Source organism: Melospiza melodia, chromosome 22 (assembly GCF_035770615.1).
Source record: "Melospiza melodia melodia isolate bMelMel2 chromosome 22, bMelMel2.pri, whole genome shotgun sequence".
NCBI lineage: Eukaryota > Metazoa > Chordata > Aves > Passeriformes > Passerellidae > Melospiza > Melospiza melodia.
The window spans coordinates 8,630,691-8,651,383 of NC_086215.1; the positions used below are offsets into that span (position 1 = coordinate 8,630,691).

Genomic DNA, 20,693 nt, shown 5'->3' on the forward strand with positions numbered 1-20,693 from the left:
ATTTCCCTCTGCTCAACTTCTGTTTCCAGCCATCAACATCTGTATCATGGATTCAGGGCCAAATCACAAAACTTGTGTGGAAAAACTTCTGTTGAAGGGAAAAGTTTTCCTGTCAGTGACCCAGTGAGGTTCACTGAGGTGCCTTTTCTTGAGCTCCAGGTACTGGAGCTGTGTTTGTGTGTGCTCAGCTGCTCTTTTACTTTTGCTAGCTGAACTTAGGCAGTGTTTGTGGACTGACTCTTGAACAAGTGTTTCTCCCAGCCCTGTGTCTCCTGCAGTCTGGGGCAGGCAGGAATTCAGGAGCATCTGGGCTTGTTGCTGCTCCCCAGCCCTGGGGTCTGTGTGTTCTCTGCTGCCAGGTGAGGGCAGATGGAGCTGGTGCTCTCAACCTTGGTGTCCAGATACAAATTAAGGATAGAGGGTTACTTTTAAAGTCGTGTCTCTGGTGGATCTGGCCACACTATCTCAGAGGAGCAAGTCCTTGATCTTCTTTAAGTTAGACTGATGGAGATTTGGGACTCTGTAGTTGTGCTCTTCCTGAGGTGTTGGGATCTAACCTTGCATTCAATTCTGCAGACTGGTTGGGTTGGCAGGGATGAGGAGGGCACAGCATTCCTGTCAAGTGTTCTTCCTGATGATCCCCCATCCCTCAAAGGCATACATCCTTCAGCAGCAAATTCCAGTCTTCAAGATGTTTCTTCCAGTTCAGCCTGTGGTTCTCATCCTTCCACCGAGGGGTAATGCCTGAAGCAGCCTCTCTTCTCTACCCTGCACCTCCCAAGCAGCCACTTCTGCACTGCCTCAAGCCTCTGGGTGAGTGTTTTACCAGAGAGCAAAATATAAAAAGTGCTTAGAATTTGGATTTCTTAATGCCTCACTGTAGGTTAGAACAAATATTCCTGATGCAGGTGGTTGCTGTTGTTGCACTGGAGTGGCCTAAACCTCTTTAATGCAGGTTTCTCCAAATTCTCCAGCTGCATATTCTGTCTGTTGTGTATTTGGCCTTAAAACATTCCCATTCCCCCTTGGCATTCCCTGACAGCAGCTGAGACTCATCCCCAGAGCTGCCTGCACTCAGCCATAAGGAAAGGTGAAATGTTAAGGGTGGAGTGGGTAAGGTGGGGCTGAATTGTGGGAACACTCACTTGAGAAGGAGACCAAATGAAATTATCAGTGGAAAAATTGATTCCTGACCATTTTCTCCAAGGAGACACAAAGAAGAGCTCCCAGTATTTGAAGTCTATTGCAAGCAAAGGTCATCTGGCAGACTTAACAGGGAGCAGAAGAAACAAAACCACAGCTAACAAAACTTTCCTCAGTGTTGTGTGTTTGGATGTAATTTTGTAGGTGTTTTCCTGCCCAGGGGAGGTAAATTGTTCTACCTGCACTGAGGTTTTTCTTGCAGTGTCTGACATTCCCAGCTGTCTGATCATTTGCAGCTCCTCATTGCACTCCTGGCTGCCTGCTGCCAATGCTTTTGCACAAGCAAGGTTATCTTCATGACTGCAAAGAGCTGCCTTCTCCTTAAATCTGCTTTTGCCTTCCTTTGCCTTCTGACTGACAGGCTCTAATGAGGGGAGAGTGTTGTAGTGCCCTGTATGGTGAGTGGTCAATAAAAACCAAATTGCTTTGTACAGCAGAGGTAATAACACAGCTTGTTATTGGCACAGCTGATGCTGATATTGGGGCCCTTGGTAAGGAGACAAAGGCTTTCTTCTGTCTTAAGGAGCAAAAAGTGCAAATCATCCATTCCTTTTGTCCCCTCTCATCCCTGGAAAATGGTAATTGGGGGTGACACTGCTTTGTTGTGGCTCTTCTCCCCTGTGGGATATTTTCTGTGGGGAGGCTGAGGCACAATACCTGAGATGGCTCTTGTATTCCTGAAAAAAAAAAAAATAAACAGGCATGTGAGGTGAGGTTGTTACAGGGTGGCAGGTGGAATAGGTGAGGATTGAAATGGAAGAGGCAGTGTGAAATTCCTTTTACTGCTCCCTCTTGGGATGATTGTGCTGAGCTTGGCAAGAGCATCCTTGATGAGAGGAGCAGTTAAAACATGGGTCACCTGTAAGTGTAGCAATAAATTTGGGGTGTTAAGTCCCTGAGGACATTGCTCTGGGGTGCAGATCTTCTGTATACCTTCAGTGCTGAGTCTTTTGGGTAAGGTGTCACAATATCCCCCAATATCCCATCACCAGCTCCTCCCTGAGATTGCACCCACTGCTTACCTGCAGGTGTGGAAGAGTCCCTGTCAGTGCTCCAGCTGCTGCTTCCCTGAACTGCTCAGATCTTTGTTCTGCAGGAGCTCTGTGGAGCTGGAAGGAATCCTCCACCCAGCCCAGCTGTGAAGGTATTGATCTGCCTCTCCTGGGAGAAGCCAAACTTGTTCATGCTGGGCTAGATCTCATACCAGGAGGCAGTAGCCAAATTGGAGGGGCTACAAAGAACAGCTGCAGTGACTGAGAGGAAGGAATTGGGCAATGGCACAAGATGACAAGAATTAAAGCTGTAAGCCTGACTAAGTGATGATTAAAGAAAGCCAAGAAGATGTAGCTCAGTACAAAATGGCTGCATGGGGATAACCCACAGAAATGGGTTTGGAATTAGTGTGGCTGAAGGCTGGGCTGTGGAGGAAAACAAGATGTTAGGAGAAGCCTTTTGCCAATGAGTTTGGCTGCAAACAATCCCCCTGGAGAAATGGAGGCAGTTCTGTTTTGTTTTAGATAATCAACACTAGGCTGGACAAATCATTGCTAAATACACTGCAGGGAATGACCCCTTGTCAGCTGTGAGCTGGATGAAATGCCTGGCTCAGCCAATTTCCATTTGCTTATCTCAGTGGGAAATATATTGCATGCATAATTCCTGGTTTGGGGGGTCATTTTAGTTTTACTGTTAAACCTCACAGATGCCTTGAGTGAGCCTGGCTGCTCCATAGGAGGAACACATTGAAATGAAGCTGGTTGGTGTGTGCCCTGATCTGTATTCTGAGGCAGTCAGGGTTTTAACTGTTGCTGCAAAATCTGAGTGGAAATATCTGCTGGGATTTACCAAGCACACAATGCCTGAGTGTTTCCATGAATCAGAGCAGCCTTATGGGAGGCAACAATTCAAACTCTTAAACAGCAACAAAATTTGAAGAATAGGTACAAGTTGATCAGGTTGATTTTTTTGGTATGTTTGAATGTTTTTGGGGATTGTTGTGGTTTGGTTTGGTTTGGTTTGGTTTGGTTTGAACGATTGCAGGGTAGGATTTGGGTGGGCAGACATCACTGCTGACTGCACAGTTTGCTTACAAAGCTTGCTCAAGAGACTTGTGTCTTGTGTTGAAACCAGAGCAGGTCAGCATCAGCTGCCCCAGCAGACAGATCCTGGGCACTGAGGGGCAGATGAGCCAGTGTAGGACTCATGAGTACTCAAGAGGCTGATTTCTGTCTGGTTTGTGGTGGTGAAGCCACCACCACACCATTCCCTGTGCCCTCTGCAGGCTCAGAGCTCAGCATGGAACAGACACGGAGCTGCCTTTGGAGCAAACATCTGGGCAGGATCACAGAAGAGCTGGAAGCCACGTGACTTCCCTTTATTTTGAAGGTTCTTATAAATATGTATATTTTCTAAAAGCTCTGTTCTGCTCCAAACCTCTTCCAGATTTAAGGACGCTTCTGTCACAGATGTGGGGTTTGTTTTTGAAGCCCCCTGCTGAAGCTTGGCAGCAGAGCTGGTGAGCAGTGCTCAAGTCACCTGCAGTGGGTGGAGAGCAATGTGGAGAACAGCTCCTCCAGCCCCTTTTCCAGCCCTGAGGGTGCCAGTGGAGTCTTTGCTGCAAAATGCTACTGCTGCCTCTGTGACTGTGATCTTATCTCCCCCAGACAAAGTGCACAGCACTCCTCGCTTGTCCTTACAAGGAGCCTTTTTTTATTTTCAGTCTGTCTGGAATCAAGCCTTGGCTCAAGGTGGCTGGGCTGAGCTCTGCAGGACGAGGACGGCAGGAGCAGAACAAGGGTGATTTCCCACTTGCCAGCCGGGATTTGTGATGTGCCTCGAAGGAAGATCCACAAAACCTCCTCCTGCTTGGCTTTGTCTCAGCCCAGGGCTTCGAACTGCACGAACAGCTGATGAGTTCACCACAGCCACCCTTCCCGGGTTCCTACATTAGCATAACAATTACAGCCCCAGAGGCTGTAAAGAGAATACAGGCTTTAAAAAATAAACTAGAATTTAACAGAGAAATTAATAGCGTAGCAAATTGTAACGCTGAGCGTGCCGGCTGCGTGTCAGTCTCGAGCGACAGCTGTACGTGCAGCCCTGGCACAATTTGATTTCCAGACCTTCCGCTGCATTTGGCCATCATTTCAACATCTACACTTCCATTTCCTGGGGAAAGAGCCTGCAGGGCACCATTCCTGCTGCCACTTTCCCCAAAAACCTGGAGTGTTTTGTGTCTGTCGCGTTTCTCTGCAGCCATGTGAAGTATTTGCATTAAAATGCTGTGCCATAGAAATTAATTTATGGCTGTAATAGCCATTAGATGCTGTAGCCTGAATCTTGGAGTGTTTTGGGTTATAAATGTTGATTTTTGAGGGCTTTCTTATTTAGTCATATATAGCTCAGCTATCAAAGCAACTGGTAAATGCCAGCACTGGGTGCTTGCTGTGACCTGCAGTGATACCAGGGGCGAAGCAAGAGCAGCTCAGTCGCATCTTGTCAAGCACAAAACAGCTTCAGGAACACCCTGGTTGGTGAGCTGGAAGCTGTGGAGTCCCGTGGAACGCTGCTCACAGCCTTGAGATCATCCGGATGTGAAATGGTTGTAACCCGAGATGCGGGTGATGCCTGGGAAGCCGAGGGTGTCCCCAGCAAGAGCCGATGCATTCCTGTGCTCGTGGTTGTTGCACCAGGATGTTGAACTCACTCTAATGGCATTTTTGTGTTCAAACCCTCTGGAAAAGCAGCTATTTTGGTGGCTCTCTGTGCCAGCGGTGACCATGGCTTGTCTGGGGGAGCAGCCAGCACTGATGCCAATAATTCCTTTGGCTCCTTTTCTGACTGAGTCAGATCACTCAAGCATTAACCTTAAAATAGCAACTATTTTTGTAGTTGATATAATTAATCTCCTCTGTGTGTATGTTCCTTCCCTATTCCAGGCTCTGATGCTTCACCACTCCCCTGCTGACCCACTCCTGCTCTGGCACAAGAAAACTCTGAGCAAAACTTGGCTTTTCCACAAAAAAAGCACGAACTACAGGCTGTGTGTGCTCTGCTCCGTGAGTTCACTGCCAGGCTGGTGTCTCCAGTCACAGATTGCTCGCTCATGTGGTCTGTTGGGTTTGGGAGCATCTTCTCGATCTGTTTTTGGGTGGGTGGATGTGGAAGGGGGATGTTCACAAGCTGCCAGGGCTGGGGGTGACAGCGGCCACACAGACAGCTGTGATGGATGGGTGGGTGGGTGTGTGGGTTTCGTCATGCAGAAGGAAAAAGCGCTTTGGAGAAGCCTGAGCGGACCCTGCGAGGCGCCTCGTCCAGCCCTGGGAAGGGGAGGAGCGAGGAAGGGGATGGGATGGGCTAACCGGGGTCCATCCCCTGCCTCTCTTCTCCCTTTCCTGGGGCAGCTCCTGCGCCAAAGCACATCCAAGAGTGCAAACGTGACATGCTGGATGCCACCTCATCCCCAGCTTCCCACCCCACAAACAGCTCCAGCCGTGCCAAGGTGGGGTTCAGGGGGTGCTGTGCTCGGGCTGTGTGACACCAATGATTTTTTAGGTCTGAGCACATCAGTGAGGAGGATGAAGGGGGAAAGAAAAGACCATCTGTGATGAAGCACAGAGTGAGCACACGAGATCGGGACAGTCTGCACCTCGCTGCTTGCATGCAGTGCTATTCCCACGAGGCAGCTGCAATCCTGGCAGTTAAATCAGGAAGGATGAGCTGGGGAGGACCCCCGTGATGGCGTCTGAGGATGCTGATTAAATGTGCACAGCCTGGTGAGCCCACGTGGAACAAACTGCTGCGTGGCTGAGCCTGACAGACTTGCTGTGTCCCGGGCAAAAAGAACTCCGGGGTTTTATTAAACACTTTCAAGCAGATACCCAAGCGAGGAAAAGCTTTCTGCAGACACACACTGGGCTGTGCAGCCCACACAGCTCCCAGCTTTTACAGTCAGAACGTGCAGCATCGGATCCATCCCAGCCTGCTGGCATGGCAGGAGGGGTAAAGCTTCCCTTGGAGCAGGAATCCACTCTGGCCACGGCAGTAACAGCAAACATTGCCCAGGGAATGCTCATTTCCATGGCTGCAGTGAGGATCAGACAGCGGAAGCCCTGCAAGCACACACTGCTTAATCAAAAAGCCAGCCCGGGTCAGGGCTGCCTCTGAGCTTGTCCTGCAGCTGCTGGTGGTGGGAGATGTGAGCAAAGCCTGAGGTCTGTCTTGGAAGAGAAAGCCAGGGGGATTTATAAAGCAAAACTCCTCTCAAGGACTGGCCTGTGTTGGATTTTCCTCTGAGCAAACAACCCAGCTCCTTCCTGGGCACACTGACCACACTCAGCTGGGCACGATTGTTTTGTGTCCCAGCCGCTGTTCAGATTTCAATCCTGTCGGCCCCAGGAGTTTTTCCAGGCTTGGGCTGTGTTTTTCTGCCTTCAGAAATGTCACTTCATTCTGGAAAATGTCACTAGGGTTGTTATTTAAACAGTAATAGGGTTAAAGCTAATAATTGGGGAGTGAAAGTGACTGGCTTGCATAGTTTCCGATTACTTTTCTCCTCTCGTCTGCGTGATTTGAGTTCTCAGTGTTTTGTGTGATGGAGGCAGGGTAGAGTTTTTAAAATAGAATTAAACCCTTTCAACATCAGTTTTGCAGCAGCAGAGCCTGTGCTGTGCAGGGAAGGTTTGGGACCTCGCTGGAGCCCCAGCTGGGCACTGACAGGTCATGCTCTGCACACAAAGGACACCCCTGCTGCGATGTGGTTACAGCCCAGGGAGCACAGCTGAAAAGAAATACTGCAAAAACTGCAGTTTCGCTGATGGGCAGCAAAGAAGGGGCTGCACAGGATGGTTTTGCAGCAATCTGCTGAGGCCTGTTGGAGTTGTAGGCAGGCCTTTGTGCCTAAAAGCTATGCAAATGCTGGGAGCAACCGGGAGGGATGCTGGAGGGGAAACAGAACCTCACAGAGCTCTGGCTGCCACGTGCTGCTAGTCCCCTGTGCTCAGTGCCGTCCCTCCAACTCATCCCCAGGCTGTGCTGCTGCTGGGACATGGTGATGGTGTTTTTGTCCTCTTCTGCCTTAATGAGCTCGTTTGTGTGAGGCTGGGTAATGGAGGACGAGGCGTTTTAGAAACATCCACTTGGGGAATGTATCCCTGGAGAAGTGAGTGTCAGGCAACGTTTGGCTGGTTAAAAACAATAAAGGTGCAAAGAGCAGTGCTGTGTCAGCTGTGCTCCTCTGTGTCCTCTGCAAACAGCCCGTGTGTGTTGTGTTGGGCTCTCCACAGCCCCACAGACAGGTTTTGCTGTATCCAGGCACAGATTTTCCCCCTCTTTGGCTGCTGCCACGGGAGTCCAGGCATGCCCAGGCAGCTCCAGCAGGGCCCTCATTGCAACACAGGCAGGAAGAAAAGTGTATTTATCGTGTGCATCAGCACAGCTAATGAGTGCACACAGGCACCGAGCTGTTGTGGAGGCACAAAGCCCTGCACGGGTTTGAGGTGGGGAAAAGCTGGGTGCTGCTGCTTTTAACACTTGCATGGTTTCCTGGCTGCACCACAAACCTGCTGTGGGTTGAATCTGTGGGGCTTTTGAAGTGATTGAACTTCATCCCTCTATGTACACATTGCAGAGAGTGAGCGAAGGCTCAGTGGAGCCCTGGTGTGAGAGAATGGTAGAATCACAGAAGGGTTTGGGTTGGAAGAGACCTTAAAGATCATTTAGTCCAACCCTCTTTCCAGCCAGGGAGACCTTCCACTAAACCAGACTGCTCAGAGCCCCATCCATCCTGGCCTTGAACACTTCCAGCTTCTTTGGGCAAGCTGTGCGAGGGCCTCACCACCCTCAGAGCGAAGAATTTCTTCCTGATACCTAATCTAAACCCTGCCCCCAGTCAGTGTGAAGCCATTCCTGCCTGTCCTGTCCCTTCATGACCTTGTCCAAAGTCCCTCTCCAGCTCTCCTGGAGCCCCTTTAGGCACAGGAAGGGGCTCTGAGGTATTCACCGGGCTGAACAAACCCAGCCCTCAGCCTGAACATCCTGAGCTGAAAGGGACCCACATGGACCCGACTCCTCCACGAGGGGAACAAACCCCTCTTCATCTGGGGAGCCCAGGGCTTGGAAAAAGCTTCTACAGCTGGAGGCGTTGATGTCCCCACCAAGGTCACCCCCAGACGCTGAGCTCAGCCTCACTCCAGGCTCTGTGTTCCCACCGCCATCACCCCCTTGCAGGACCCCGATTCCCGACATTTCCCTCCGAGCGTTTCCCCGCGGGGCGGCTCGGGGGGATCTGGAATCCCCCTCCCCCCGGGCTCCCTCCGCCTTTGGCAGCGGCGGGGCCGTGCGGAGCCCCCTCCCCATCCCCATTCCCATCCCCATCGCCATCCCCATTCCCATCCCCATCGCCATCCCCATTCCCATCCCCATCCCCATCCCCATCCCCATCGCCATCCCCATGGCGCTCCCGCAGCGCGGGGCGGGGCGCGCCGCCCCCCCGCCCCTCCGCGCCCCCGCGCCCGCTCCGCGCCCGGCGGCGGAGGGCGGGGAGGGCGCGTGGAGCCGGGGACACGCACACGGACACGGACACGCACACGGACACGGACACGGACACGGACACGGACACGCACACGGACACGGACACGCACACGGACACGCACACGCAGCGCGGCCCCGCAGCGCGGCTCTGCGGCCAAACCCCGCCAACAAAGACCCCTCCGCCCCGCTCGCCGCCGCCCCCCCGGGATGTAGCCGGGCCGGGAGCCCCAGCGAGGCAGCGGCCCCGCCGCTCCGTGCCCCGCAGCGAGGCCGGGAGGCGGCGGGCTCACCGGCGCTGCCGCCACCATGGGCAAATCCAACAGCAAGTTGAAGCCTGAAGTTGTGGAAGAGCTGACCAGGAAAACGTACTGTGAGTGCCCGGGGGGCTGCCGGGGGGATGCCGGGGGTGCGGTGGGATCCGCGCTGCCCCCGGGCCGGTGCCGCGGCGAGCGGCGGCTCCTGCGGGGCCGCTCCCGGGGAGGGCGCAGGCTCGGCCGGGCTTTGTTGGAAGAATTCAGGGATTGGCCTGGGAGGAGGAAAAAACCCATAAGGCAGCAGAGACACGGAGAGGGGCAGCGAGCCAGGGGAACGCGCTGGTTTTTCACAAAAACCATCCTCCGTGGCCTATTTCTGAGCCTCCGGGAGCGGCGGGGCCAGGGCCGCATCCTGCCCGCCCGGCGGAGCATCGCGCCCTCCATGCCGCCCCCCGGCCCTGCTCCGAGCATCCTTCCCCGGGCCCCGGTAGCCAGGCTGGGCCCGCCGCGGGGGTTGTGGTGCCCGCGCTGCCTCCCCGGAGCCCGGCAGCAGCTCCCGGAGCAGGGTGCCGAGCCTCTGGGCGCCTTCCAAAGTTTGGGTGCGTTACTTGGAGGGGTTCCCTTTGTTTTTGCGCTCTGAAGTGGAGAGAAGAGCCCGACACCGGCGAGTTCGATATTTATCTGAGTATCTCAGTATCGGTTTAATAACCTGATTTTCTGAACGAGTGGCTTTCCCGTCTGGACCTCCACCGTAATCTCATTAACGTGGCTGGTGCCTCAGCCATCCAGTTTTAGAAAAATAATTTTTTTTCCCTGAAGAATGCACAAAGGAAACAAAGGCTTTGGTGGCTCAAGTTTGCCTCCCCGCTTGCAGGTCGCAGATATTCCCCGAACGTGCAGCAGACCTGCGAGCTCTCCCCTCTGTCATTGCTGCAGTCCCACGGCAGCGCTTACCCAAAAAGGCAATAGATTAGGATGCAGCAAGTTCTCCCATATGGAGAAGAGGCAATTCTGGTGCATTGCACAACCCTACACGCGGGGTTGCTCTGTGCCTGGCACAGCAGAGGGCAGGTGCTGGGGGCACGTCCGCAGTGCCCAGCCGGGTGCGATGGGAGCAGAGGTCGGGGTACCCCGGCTGGGCTGCCTCAGAGCGCTGGGGGGAGGGAGCCGTGAGAAGGCGGCGGTGCCAGGTGGGCACAGCCCCCGCTGGAGCTGAGCTGGGTTTGCTGTCCTCACTGCAGCTGTCGCCCACGGCGGGAGCAGCCGCGCCGGGCCAGGTGCCGGCAGTGCTGTGCTGCAATCGCCGCGGGCTTTGCAGCCGCTGTGCCGAGCTGGTCTCACATGGAGGGGGATCTGGGAGCTGCCAGCCCCAGCACAGCCCTGCCTGCTGGGGATCTCCTGTGTGCTGGGCTTTCTGCACACCTGAGGTGGCTCCTCTGCCCAGGAAGGTGCCAGCACCAGTGGGGCTGACATGGGGCACACAGGCAGTGCTGCCCCACGCCTCACTTGCAGCCAAAGCCAGCCAAACACAGTGCTGGTGAAACCAACATCTTTGGGCACGGGGATGTCTCTTAGCTGGATAAGGCCCGCAGGTCATTGCTTTTTTGAATCACTTCATTCCCAACTTTCTGCTCCTCTCTTTTGGGTGCCCTCCTTTTGCTACTGCATCCTTTCCAAGAAAGATTGTGGTCCTCTGATCCCTCCCTCAATGAGTTTCCAGTCTGTCTGGAGCTTTCCTGCCTGCTCTGGACCTCTCACTGCCTTTTTTAAAAGGTTCCTGTACCTGTGCAGGTGAGGCAGCAGCACCCAGCAGCACGTGGCCCTTTGCATGGCTGGAGTGTGGTGCAGCATCCCAACGTGCCCCAGCAGCATGTGGCTGGTGTGTGGTGCCTGTCAGGGAGAGCTGTCACTGATTCCAGGGCCTGTTTGTGGAGCTCTGCTCATTCCACCTCTCGTCTCTGGGATTAATTACTTTTGCTGTGCGCCTCTGCCCCTTCTCTGCAGCTGTCAAGGCAAGGCAAGCGTGCATTCCCTTGTCTGGTGAAGGCTTCACAGGGCCTCTGGTTTATCTTCAGACCACGGGAGATTGGAAAGATACCAATTTCCTTCTGTGTTTTGGGGAAGCCAGGCAGAGGAGAGGCAGGTAGGAGGGCAGGGCTGTGCTGAGTGCACTGGGAGGAACTGATGCAGGCCCCTGTGCTGTGGCTGGTGGAACAGCTGGAGCAGGGGGCCCACAAATCATACACACAAATCCACGGCCTGCTCAAGAATTTCTGGGGACCTGCTTGGAAAAGGGTTTTTTCCACAGCATGTTGATATTTAGGCACGTTTCTGGCAGACATGAGAGCATCCCTGGCCTGTGCTGCCTGTCCCATGTCCTGCCACATTGCTGAGCAAGTGCTGTCCCTGCCCTGTGCGTGGTGCTGTTCCTGCTGGTGCTCCAGCACATCTGGGCAGATGTCTCCAGCAGCCCAAGGTGATGGGAGCCTGCATTTGTGCCAGGGAGGTTCCTGTGGTGGTGTGAGCCGTGCCTGTGGTACGTGAGGGCTTCTCCCATGCTGGGATTTCCTTCCATTGCATCATTTTCTGCTTGTATGGATTTCCACACAAAACAAAGCAAATACCAAAAAGGCCCCTCTCAGTTCTGCAGGATCAAAGGGAAATGTCACCACCTCTCTCTGACCCACATGGCTTTTCTGCTAATTTATCTCATCCATGGCACACAGAGGACATCTGCTTCCCCTCAGTGCTCTTCAGTGCCTGGTGCCTTCTTGTGTCCCCTCTGAGCTCTCCATCTCCTATTTGTGGTGTTTCTCTGGCCTTGCCTCAGCTGCAGCAATCCTGGGAAGAGCAGGAGGTGGGAGCAGCCAGGAGAGGAGCAGGGGAAGGCTCAGGTGCCAGGGCAGCTGTGGAGAGGCAGGTTGAGCTGAGGATACTGCAGGGCAGCCATCAACGGCCTCTGTGAGCTGTGAGAAATGTTTTCCTGTGTGCATTCAGGGCAGGTTGTCCCAGGCCGTGCTGGGAGCTGGACATGGAAAGGCAGGAGCCTGGAAACCTCATCCCTTGGCTCCCCTCCCCACTCTGCTCCTGACTTCCAGTGCTGGGGGCCAGATTTTAATGGCACTTGGACACCTCAAGGCGCAGAAGGGCATCTTTGGAGGGCTGGCTGCCCAAGGCCTGTTGGGTTGGACCCATCTCCGTGTGCCTTTCAGTGTCTCTGGGCACCTGAATGCCCAGGAGTACCTGGCAATGCCAAGCTCCACCGTCTGCCAGAGCTGTTTAACCCTCCTTGGAGACCAGGCTGGTGCCACACAGGAGCGTGCAGGAGAAGTCAATGTTGAGTGATAACAATACCGAATAATAAATTATGTAATTCTTTGTGCTTTCATAGATCCTTTCATTGAAAAGTGCTCAATAACAATTAATTTATTAATCCTCCTGATGCCTCTTTGGGGTAGCTCAGAGATGCAGTTTGGTGGTGTGTCCCAGGAGGTCCTGAGACTTGCAGGAACCACCATCCTCCCTGGATCACACCCTCTTCCATGGGGATTTAAACCTGAGCTTGGGCCAGGAGCTCATGGTTTAAGGCCACAATGGGATTTGGGATTGTGTTTAAGAGCCTTGTGGTGCCACAGTCAGAGGGTTCTGCTCAGCTGGAGATTTATGGAGGTCCTGAGGTGTGTGGCTGCAGCCTGAATGAAGTTGTGGGAACACAAAACATGTCCTGGGTGGAAAGGACTTGGTGTGGGGTGAGAAATACAGTTCTGAGTGTCCCTACTCGCAGCAGCACTCCCAGGCCAGGAACCCTTAAAACCACGAAGCAGTTTTAAAAACGTGCACTTGTTTCAGAAGAGCACCTTTTAGCTCTTCTTTCCCAGTCATTCTGGGGAAGATTGGCTCTCAGGGTTCCCTTTGCACAGCTGTTGGTGGTGTCCAGACCCAGCTCAGTGTTATTTCAGAGGCTGCAATAGCTGAGCAGTCAGGCATGCTCAGAGCTGTGCCGGTGCAGCAGCGTGGCTCTGGGGTCAGGATGGTTGGGGATGCTGCTCCTGCTGCTCCTGAGGCCACAGTGGGGCTCAGGTGAAGGTGTGGGAGCCACATTGAGGGTGCCAAAACGACAGCCAGGCTGCAGAGTGGGTGTGAGGAAGATGCTCTTTTCCCAAGAACCGCATCCCACCCACTGTGATCTATTTTGTGGATTTTTCAACTCACTCCAGCATCATCATTTTCTGCTCTTTCACAATAAGCCACAAAATTGGCTCCATTGCTCGACAGTAATGCAGGGAATTAAAGGGCATTAGTTTAAGAGCAAACTATAAACATATTGATTTGTAGTTACAGGGGAATGTGGTGGCGGGTGGAATTCTCTGGGAAAGGAAAGGAAGTTCTACGATTGCAGCAGTTTTCAGCCAGGAAAATGGATTGGTTCCTTGCTGGCTGAGCCAGGCTGGGGCTTTGCTCCATCATGCCACCACAGTGCTGAGGAAATGAGCTGGCTGGGGCAGTGGGCAGGAGCAGAGGAGGGACCTTGGTACCTCCCCCACTGCTGCTGGTTTATTTTTAGCCTCCAAAGTGTTTGGCCCCAGGCTCTGGGTATCTCTGCCAGGTCGGTTTGTGTTGAAATCCCTCCTGTTGCTCACCCAGCAGAAAGCAGGGTGAGCTGGCCAGGTGGCTACAGACCCGTTATCCCTCAGTGGTAAGGGATGGGTGAGATTGTCACTGTGTGTGCCTTTTAACAGGGCTTGCAGTGACAGGAATGGCTTCAAACTGGCAGAGAGCAGGGTTAGATGGGATATCAGAAAGAAATTTTTCCCTGTGAGGATGGTGAGGCCCTGGCACAGGTTGCCCAGAGAAGCTGTGCTGCCCCATCCCTGGCAGTGTTCAAGGCTGGGTTGGTTTGGGGCACTGGGGATGGGCAGGAGGTGCCAGAGGGATGCCCAGGGGCTGGGGTTTGTTTGCAGCCTGGTTTTGCTGCAGCCAGAGCTGTGAAGGGTTTGCTGTGGTGCAGGTTCACTGCAAGGTCGATGTGGACCTGCTGTGCTGGTGCTCTGGAGGCATCTCCAGCTCCTCCTCTAAGACAACCCCAACCTGCTCCCAGTGAATCCAACCCAGGGCATCCCACATGCCCATGGACTTGGGGCTCCATAGATGCAAACAAAACAAGTTTTGGGGTTTCAGCAGCAAGCTTTGAGGAGTGCCTGCAGTGTCTGGGAGGTTCTTGCAGTGCCAGGGTGGGCAGGGGGAGCCATGACCAACACCCTGAGGGTTTCTCTGCGGCAGAGCAGAGCAGCCGTCCCTGCTGGCCACGCTCACTGCTGCTGCTCCAGCATCACAAGAATCACATTTCATTTATCCCCTGACATGTTAATGGATCTGCTTAACCACTCTCCTGACCTTTGCTGCTGCCGCTATAATTAAGGTTGTGAAACAAGAGGCTCTGAAGGCATCAAAGGCAGCGGCTGCTCCAGGGAGGAGCCTCTGGGCGCGCTCGCTCCGATATCGGGGCGACATTTGTGGGGTCCCTTTGTTCCTCCTTCCCCTCCTTGTTCTCCTGGATGTTCCAGGGAGCTGGGTATCAAGGGAAGGCAGGGGTCACACCCTGGGCAGGGGTGGCCATGGGGGCTGAGCCCTGGGCATGGTCTGTGTGATTCCATCACCGTTCCTGCCGTGGGCTCCCCAGCACACGGCTCCCTCCCCACACCTCCTGCTGGAAGCAGGGCTGCCTCTGCTTCATCCACCTGTTTCTGCAGCATCTTCTGATCGATGGCTGGGCCTGGTGGAGCTGCTCTGGGTCTCTGTGCCACCCCTCAGTGCACAGTGATGCCTGCAAGAGACCAGGAGGGCAGCAGAGGTGGCCCTGCTGCCGGCAAGGCTTTGCCTTGAGCATCCTCCTGACCTTCCCAAGGCTCCAGGGAGTGATGGCTGAGCCAGAGGCACTTCCTTCCTACTGCCCACACTGGTTTAGAGGGAGTTTTCTCCTCTGCCCAGGGCAAGAATTGTTCCTTGGGTTGGGGATGGCACCTTGGAGTGCCAGAGCACACTGAGATCTCTGTGGCCAAGGGGTGGGTTAAGCAGGTGGCAGGACACAGCTGCCTCTGCTCCATCCCTGCTCCAGCAGCACTGGGAACCCTCTGCCCCTCCAGGCACTGCTGCATTGGCTCGTGGGGAAGCTGGGATTCCATCCTGGGATAGACCTGCCCCAGGCACCAGCTCCTGCTGTGGGGCTGCTCCAGCCTGGTTCATCATTTCCAAACGAAGGCACTGTCTTTGCCCTTCCTCTGCTGCCTTTGCTTCAAAGAACAACTTCTGCTTTTTCCCTAAACCCAATTTCCAAAGCCTAATGTCGGGCCCTTAAATATTTAATAAAGTCTAAAAAGGATTTCAGCTGCATATTGGCTTTCCTGTTGGTACCAGCCCCGGGGGAGATGAGAGCTGCTCATGGACCTGTTTATCCAGCCTGGGAGCAAGGCAGACCACTAATGGCAATGCTGGTGAGGAGGGTGCCAAACACCCTGGTGCTGCTGTGAGCATTGCTCTGTGTCCCAGAGTAACAAATGACACCAGTAACTCTGTCAGGCTCGAGCTCAAATGTCCTGGAGGTGCTGGTGATGCCTGTGTGTGATGGGGAGAGAAAAGCTGGGATGGGGATGTCCCACTGTGACAGGCAGGCAGCCCTGGCCGTGTTGGGGGCTGCTCCCAAATCCCTTGGGCGCATTGCAGGGATGGGCTCCCACACAGGGACACTCTGGTGTGTGGGTGCTGTCCCAGGAGCAGGGATGGGCGCGGGGTGAGCTGGGGGAACAGAGGTTGGGACAAGCTGGGAGCGGAAGGAAATGGCATCAGTCACATTCCAGCTGTTTGCACGGGGGTGACCCTGGTGCCTCAGCCGTGTTTTAGTGCCCGTGCCCCAGAGCTGTCCCTATGTCCCGGGGAGCAGGAGCAAAGCCCAGCCAGGGGTGGGGTGGTGGCCCCAGAGCTGGCAGGGATCACAGGACTAGGGCATCATTAAGGAGTTCAACCTGAATTTGAATGACACCACATCATCAGGACCAAACTACCCAAATCTCCAAAGTTCTGACAGGTGGTGTATCCTAAAAGTTGCTGTCATCAAACAGGGACCTGAGTGAGCTGTGAGTGCCCCAGGATGGGCTGATGGACAGTGCCAGGGGAGGACTGAGCCCGTGGCAGCCTGCAGGAGTTCACCCCATCCTTCCACCACCGTGCAGCTCCCGTGGGCACCGGGCTCTGTGCTGGAACTGGGGCCGTGCACTGGGAGATCCCTGTGCTAATGCTCAGCTATCCCTGAGTGCTTTCCCCTGACTGCCCCAAACTGCACAGAGCCACCTGACAGCCCAGACTGCCAGGGGTGACCCCAGCCAGGCCGGGCATGCAGGGCACATTGCTCTATCTGCAGGGAGGTGCCCTAAACCAGGCAATTATGGGGGCTGGATGAAATCCCCAGTGCTGCACTCACCTGCAACAGCGGCTGCCGTGCTCTTGGCTGAGGGTTCTGTAGGGACAAGGCCTGGAATTGGGGATGATCCCTGAGGCTGGGATGTGTTTAGCTTAGCCCAGGTAACTCACTCTGCAGAGCCAGGGCCTGGCAAACCCACGGGACTCGCTGTGTCCCTGTTGGCAGTGTGAAATCTGCGCTGAGTGCCTGCTGTACCGAGCTGTGGCCGCTCTGAGGGACCAGAGGTGAATTCTGCAGGGGCTGTTCAGAGCCTGATGCTGACTCTGTGACCCCAGGCTGGAGTGCAGAGGGGTGAGCACACACACACACTCACACTCACACACACAAACACACACACACAAAATGCTGAGCCGGGCAGGAGAGCAGGAGAGCCGGGCACTCCTAATGGCTCAATATTAACATTGGGATGGTGTGAGAGTGCAGTTTGTATCAGATTGACGTTCAGAAAATTCCTAAATGTGTGTTTCGGCGGGACGAGGGGCGGAGTGTGTTTGGCACGGACTGCAGGGTGTGCGGGGCCGCATGAGCACCCCGGGCTCGTCCGCATCGGCCCCGTTAATTCACGCATGGGCACCCGATTAACACGCACATGAGCGCACAATTAATAATTTGCATACGAGCACCCAGCTGGGTTTATGCATGGCTGCCCAGCGAATTCCCGCTGGATTACACGCTGCTGCTCCGTGCATGAGCGCCCCGGCTGTCGATGCATGAGTGCCCAATTAATTGGCGCACGTGGCTGCAATTAGCTCATGCCTGAATGTCCAATTAATTCATGCATGAGCACCTGATGCATTCACACCTGAGTGCCCAATTAGTACGTGCACAAGTGTGCTATCTCCTAATTACACTAATTCACACATGAGTGCCCAATTAGCTCACGCAGGAGTGCCCAGCGAAGGGACGTGTGACTGCTGAATTAATCCGTGCATGAGCGCTCTGTGAATTCATGAATGCCCAAAAATAAATGGATGCATGAGCCCCCAGCTGGTTCGTGCATGAGCGGCCTTGCACTCTCGCTGCAGCACCCGGGCGGTTCATGCATGAGCACCCAATTAGTTCACCTAGAATTATGCATAATTTATGCACGAATGCCCAATTAGCCCACGCATGATGTCCCGCTGTGTTTTTGCATGAGTGCCCCTCTGGCTCAGGCATGGGTGCCCACTTGGTTCGTGCATAAATGCCCCATTCCTTCACGCCCGAGCACCCATTGTGGGTGTTTAATTCCCCCCAGCCTGGGCACTGCTCTGAGCACCCCTGGCTGGTTTAGGCAGCCCCAAACCCGATGGGAGCCCCATTTTGGGGTGGTGTGCCGGCTCCCCCAGACTGGGATGCCCGGGGGACCCTGTAAGGAACCACAGGACATCCCTGGGGGAAATAAATGCCACAGGACTGACCCAGTGTGTGTGCTGCTGGCACAGCCCATGAGCTGGCATGGTTGCAGTGCCCTGTGGCACTGAGAGAAGCATTTTGTGCCTGGAAATAATTAACTGGCTTCCCTGATAAGGCTGCGGTGCCCCGCGGGATCAGAGGGGCAGCTGGGGCAAGGGGGAGCCTGTGGGGGCTCAGGGGAGATTCCTCACTGCTGCTGTGTGGGGACGGTGCTCGCTGAGCCTCCGGGAAGCCAAACCTGCACCAGCACAGAGCCGTGCCCTGGTTCTGGCACACGGGGCTGAGCTGGGCGTGCATAGCCCTGCTCAGGGCCAAACCCCTGCCCTGCACACAGGGGAAGGGATGTCGGCACAAAACAAGGCCTTGCACACAGGGGAAGGGATGTCGGCACAAAACAAGCCGCTGAAGGGCTGAAGCATCACATCCCTCCATCGCATCCCGCCGTGACCGGGGGTTCCTGAACCATTTGGATCCAGGTTCTACCGCCCCGCGGTCCAGCGAGCTCCCTGCGGCAGGGCAGGGATGGGGATTGGCAGTCCCGGGTCCCTCCTCTCTGCCTGGAGAACACAAATTAACAGGCTTGAGCACTGATTAACCAGAGCTGGTTCTTGCTGCAGTGGCAGCTGGCTGGTGGGAGGAGAGGGGGCCCGCGGAGGGCGGGTGGTGACGGAGCTGTCACTCCTCGCCTGTGCCACTGGCATTGATGGAGCGGTGGGGGAGAGGCCTGGGGGGGAGAGCCAGGTACCGGCAGCTGCGGGGAGGGGGCTGCGGCTGCTGCGAGGCTCTGCCCTGTGTGAGAGAGACGCCGAAACCTCCCTCACTGAGGCGGGATAGGAAAGGAATAGACCAGCGGAGAGAGAGGGCCCTTGGATGGGGTTTGGCAATATGGGGCAGCTCCTGAGCCGCTCTGGGTGCCTGTCCCTGTCCCTGTCCCCGCTCCTGCCCTGAGTGTCCCGTGTTCTCCCGTTCTTTGCGGGGCTGCGCTGGGGGCTCCGTGCTCGGCGAGCGCTGCGGTTCCAAACAAACGATAACGCTGCCTTTATCAGCGCCTTTCATCCCCGAGCAGCCCGGGGCACGCCGCTCCTAACGAGCTGCTACGGGCACCATTTATAGCCCGGCACGGAGCGCGGCACGGCCCTGGCTCGGGTGGGACCCGGCCATGCTCCGGTGAGGGGCTCTGGGGGCTGCTGGGGGTCACCCCCTTGCTCTGGGGGGATGCTGTGGATGCTGTGGGTCACCCCCTTGCTCTGGGGGGATGCTGTGGGTCATCCTCGGGCTCTGGGGGACTGCTGTGGGCCATCCCCTCCTCTGGGGGGCTGCTGGGGGTCACCTCCTTGCTCTGGGGGGCTGCTGTGGGTCACCCCTTCCTCTGGGGGGCTGCTGGGGGTCACCCCCTTGCTCTGGGGGGATGCTGTGGGCCATCCCCTCCTCTGGAGGGCTGCTGGGGGTCACCTCCTTGCTCTGGGGGGATGCTGGGGGTCACCCCCTTGCTCTGGGGGGCTGTTGTGGATCACCCCCTTGCTCTGGGGGGATGCTGTGGGTCACCCCCTTGTTCTGGAGGGCTGTTGTGGGTCACCCCCTTGCTCTGGGGGGATGCTGTGGGTCACCCCCTTGCTCTGGGGGGATGCTGTGGGCCATCCCCTTGCTCTGGAGGATCGGGGCAGGCCTGGCCGAGGTTTATATGGCTGCAAATTGATGTGTGTGGGCTCAGCACCGCGCCGTGATCGATGCTGCGGGAGGGAAATGCAGCACAGGGAGTGCCTGTGAGCCCGGCTGGGCAATGCAGGACAGAGGGACAGCCCTGTCCCCACCCTGTCCCCAGCCTCGGGACAGCCACACACTCAGCAGCGTGTCCCCAAGGCTTCTGTGGCTGCCACTCGGGCATTAGCATTCCTAATGGGTGCCACTGGAGTGTGACCCCAGCAGGGCAGGGAGGTGGCAGCCGGGGGTCATCACCTGTCCTGGATCAGAACAGCAGGTGCAGGGAGGCAGGGACGGCTCAGCCACTGCGTCAGGGCTGGGGTGGTTCCTCTGGGCACGCTCTGCCCCGGTCAGACGGGAGGTTTGGTGGCAGTGGAGGGGCGAACCCCGAGGTGGGTGCTTCTCCAAGGCCTGGGGGATGAGGCCACGCTCCCACCCCAGGACAAACCCCGCGCATTCCCCACACCCAGAGCTGGAGGAGAGGCAGCGGTTCCAGCGTGCTGGAGGAGGGATGGGCTCCGTGTGGCTCCGTGCCAGGGTGCACATCAGCAATTCCCTCCTCGGGAGCCCTGTGCTGATTCCCAGCCTGGCACCTGAGCGGTTCCCCCGTCGGAAAAGCCTCTCCTGGGAGCTTCACGCATCTCCTGCAGCACGGCACGAGGGGAGCCGGCTCCGGCCCTCCCTCCCGAGCTGGCATTACCAGCATTTCTCCCGAACTAAAAAAAGCACAAATTTCTTAATTGTTTCCTGCTGGAGTTGAAAGGCAGCTCCCGGGCCCAGAATAGCTCGGTGGGGGAAAAGCAGCCGAACCAGAGAGAGCAGGAGGCGATTTGCCTGGAGGGGCTGAGCCGAGCTCTGAGGCTGCTGCTGCGCTGCATTTTGCCTGCCCCGAGGGCTCACCCTCACCCTCCTCCTTCCACCTGCCCTCCTTGGTGCCTGTGGGTGCCTGGGCCTGCAGAGCTGGTGCCTGGGGCATCCCCTGGGCATCCTCAGGGTGGAGGCCATGGTATCTCAATGCAGGTGAGGGCAGGGAGGTGTGCTCCTCTTGGAGATGTTGCTCAGCATCTCTCTTTTGGAAGGACGCTTCTGTGCAACCTTTTATTGGTTTTGGGGATGGGGAAATCCCTTGGAACTGC

The 20,693-nt window shown here is 55.8% G+C and overlaps 1 protein-coding gene and 1 long non-coding RNA gene across 2 annotated transcripts in view; one reads left to right on the plus strand and one right to left on the minus strand.

Annotated features, from left to right (window-relative positions):
* On the minus strand, window positions 1-9,154 carry LOC134428232 (uncharacterized). Its single transcript, XR_010030347.1, has 4 exons — window positions 9,103-9,154; window positions 7,764-7,857; window positions 2,226-4,176; window positions 1-1,880 (listed from the first exon to the last, which is right to left on the minus strand). It is a non-coding gene; the product is annotated as an uncharacterized LOC134428232 (long non-coding RNA).
* Window positions 8,800-20,693, plus strand: part of NCS1 (neuronal calcium sensor 1) — a 22,004-nt gene continuing 10,110 nt past the window's right edge. The window contains exon 1 of the mRNA XM_063174748.1: window positions 8,800-9,103. Within this exon, the coding sequence (XP_063030818.1) occupies window positions 9,040-9,103 (64 nt within the window). The 5' untranslated portion in view covers window positions 8,800-9,039. The remainder of the gene's footprint in view (window positions 9,104-20,693) is intronic.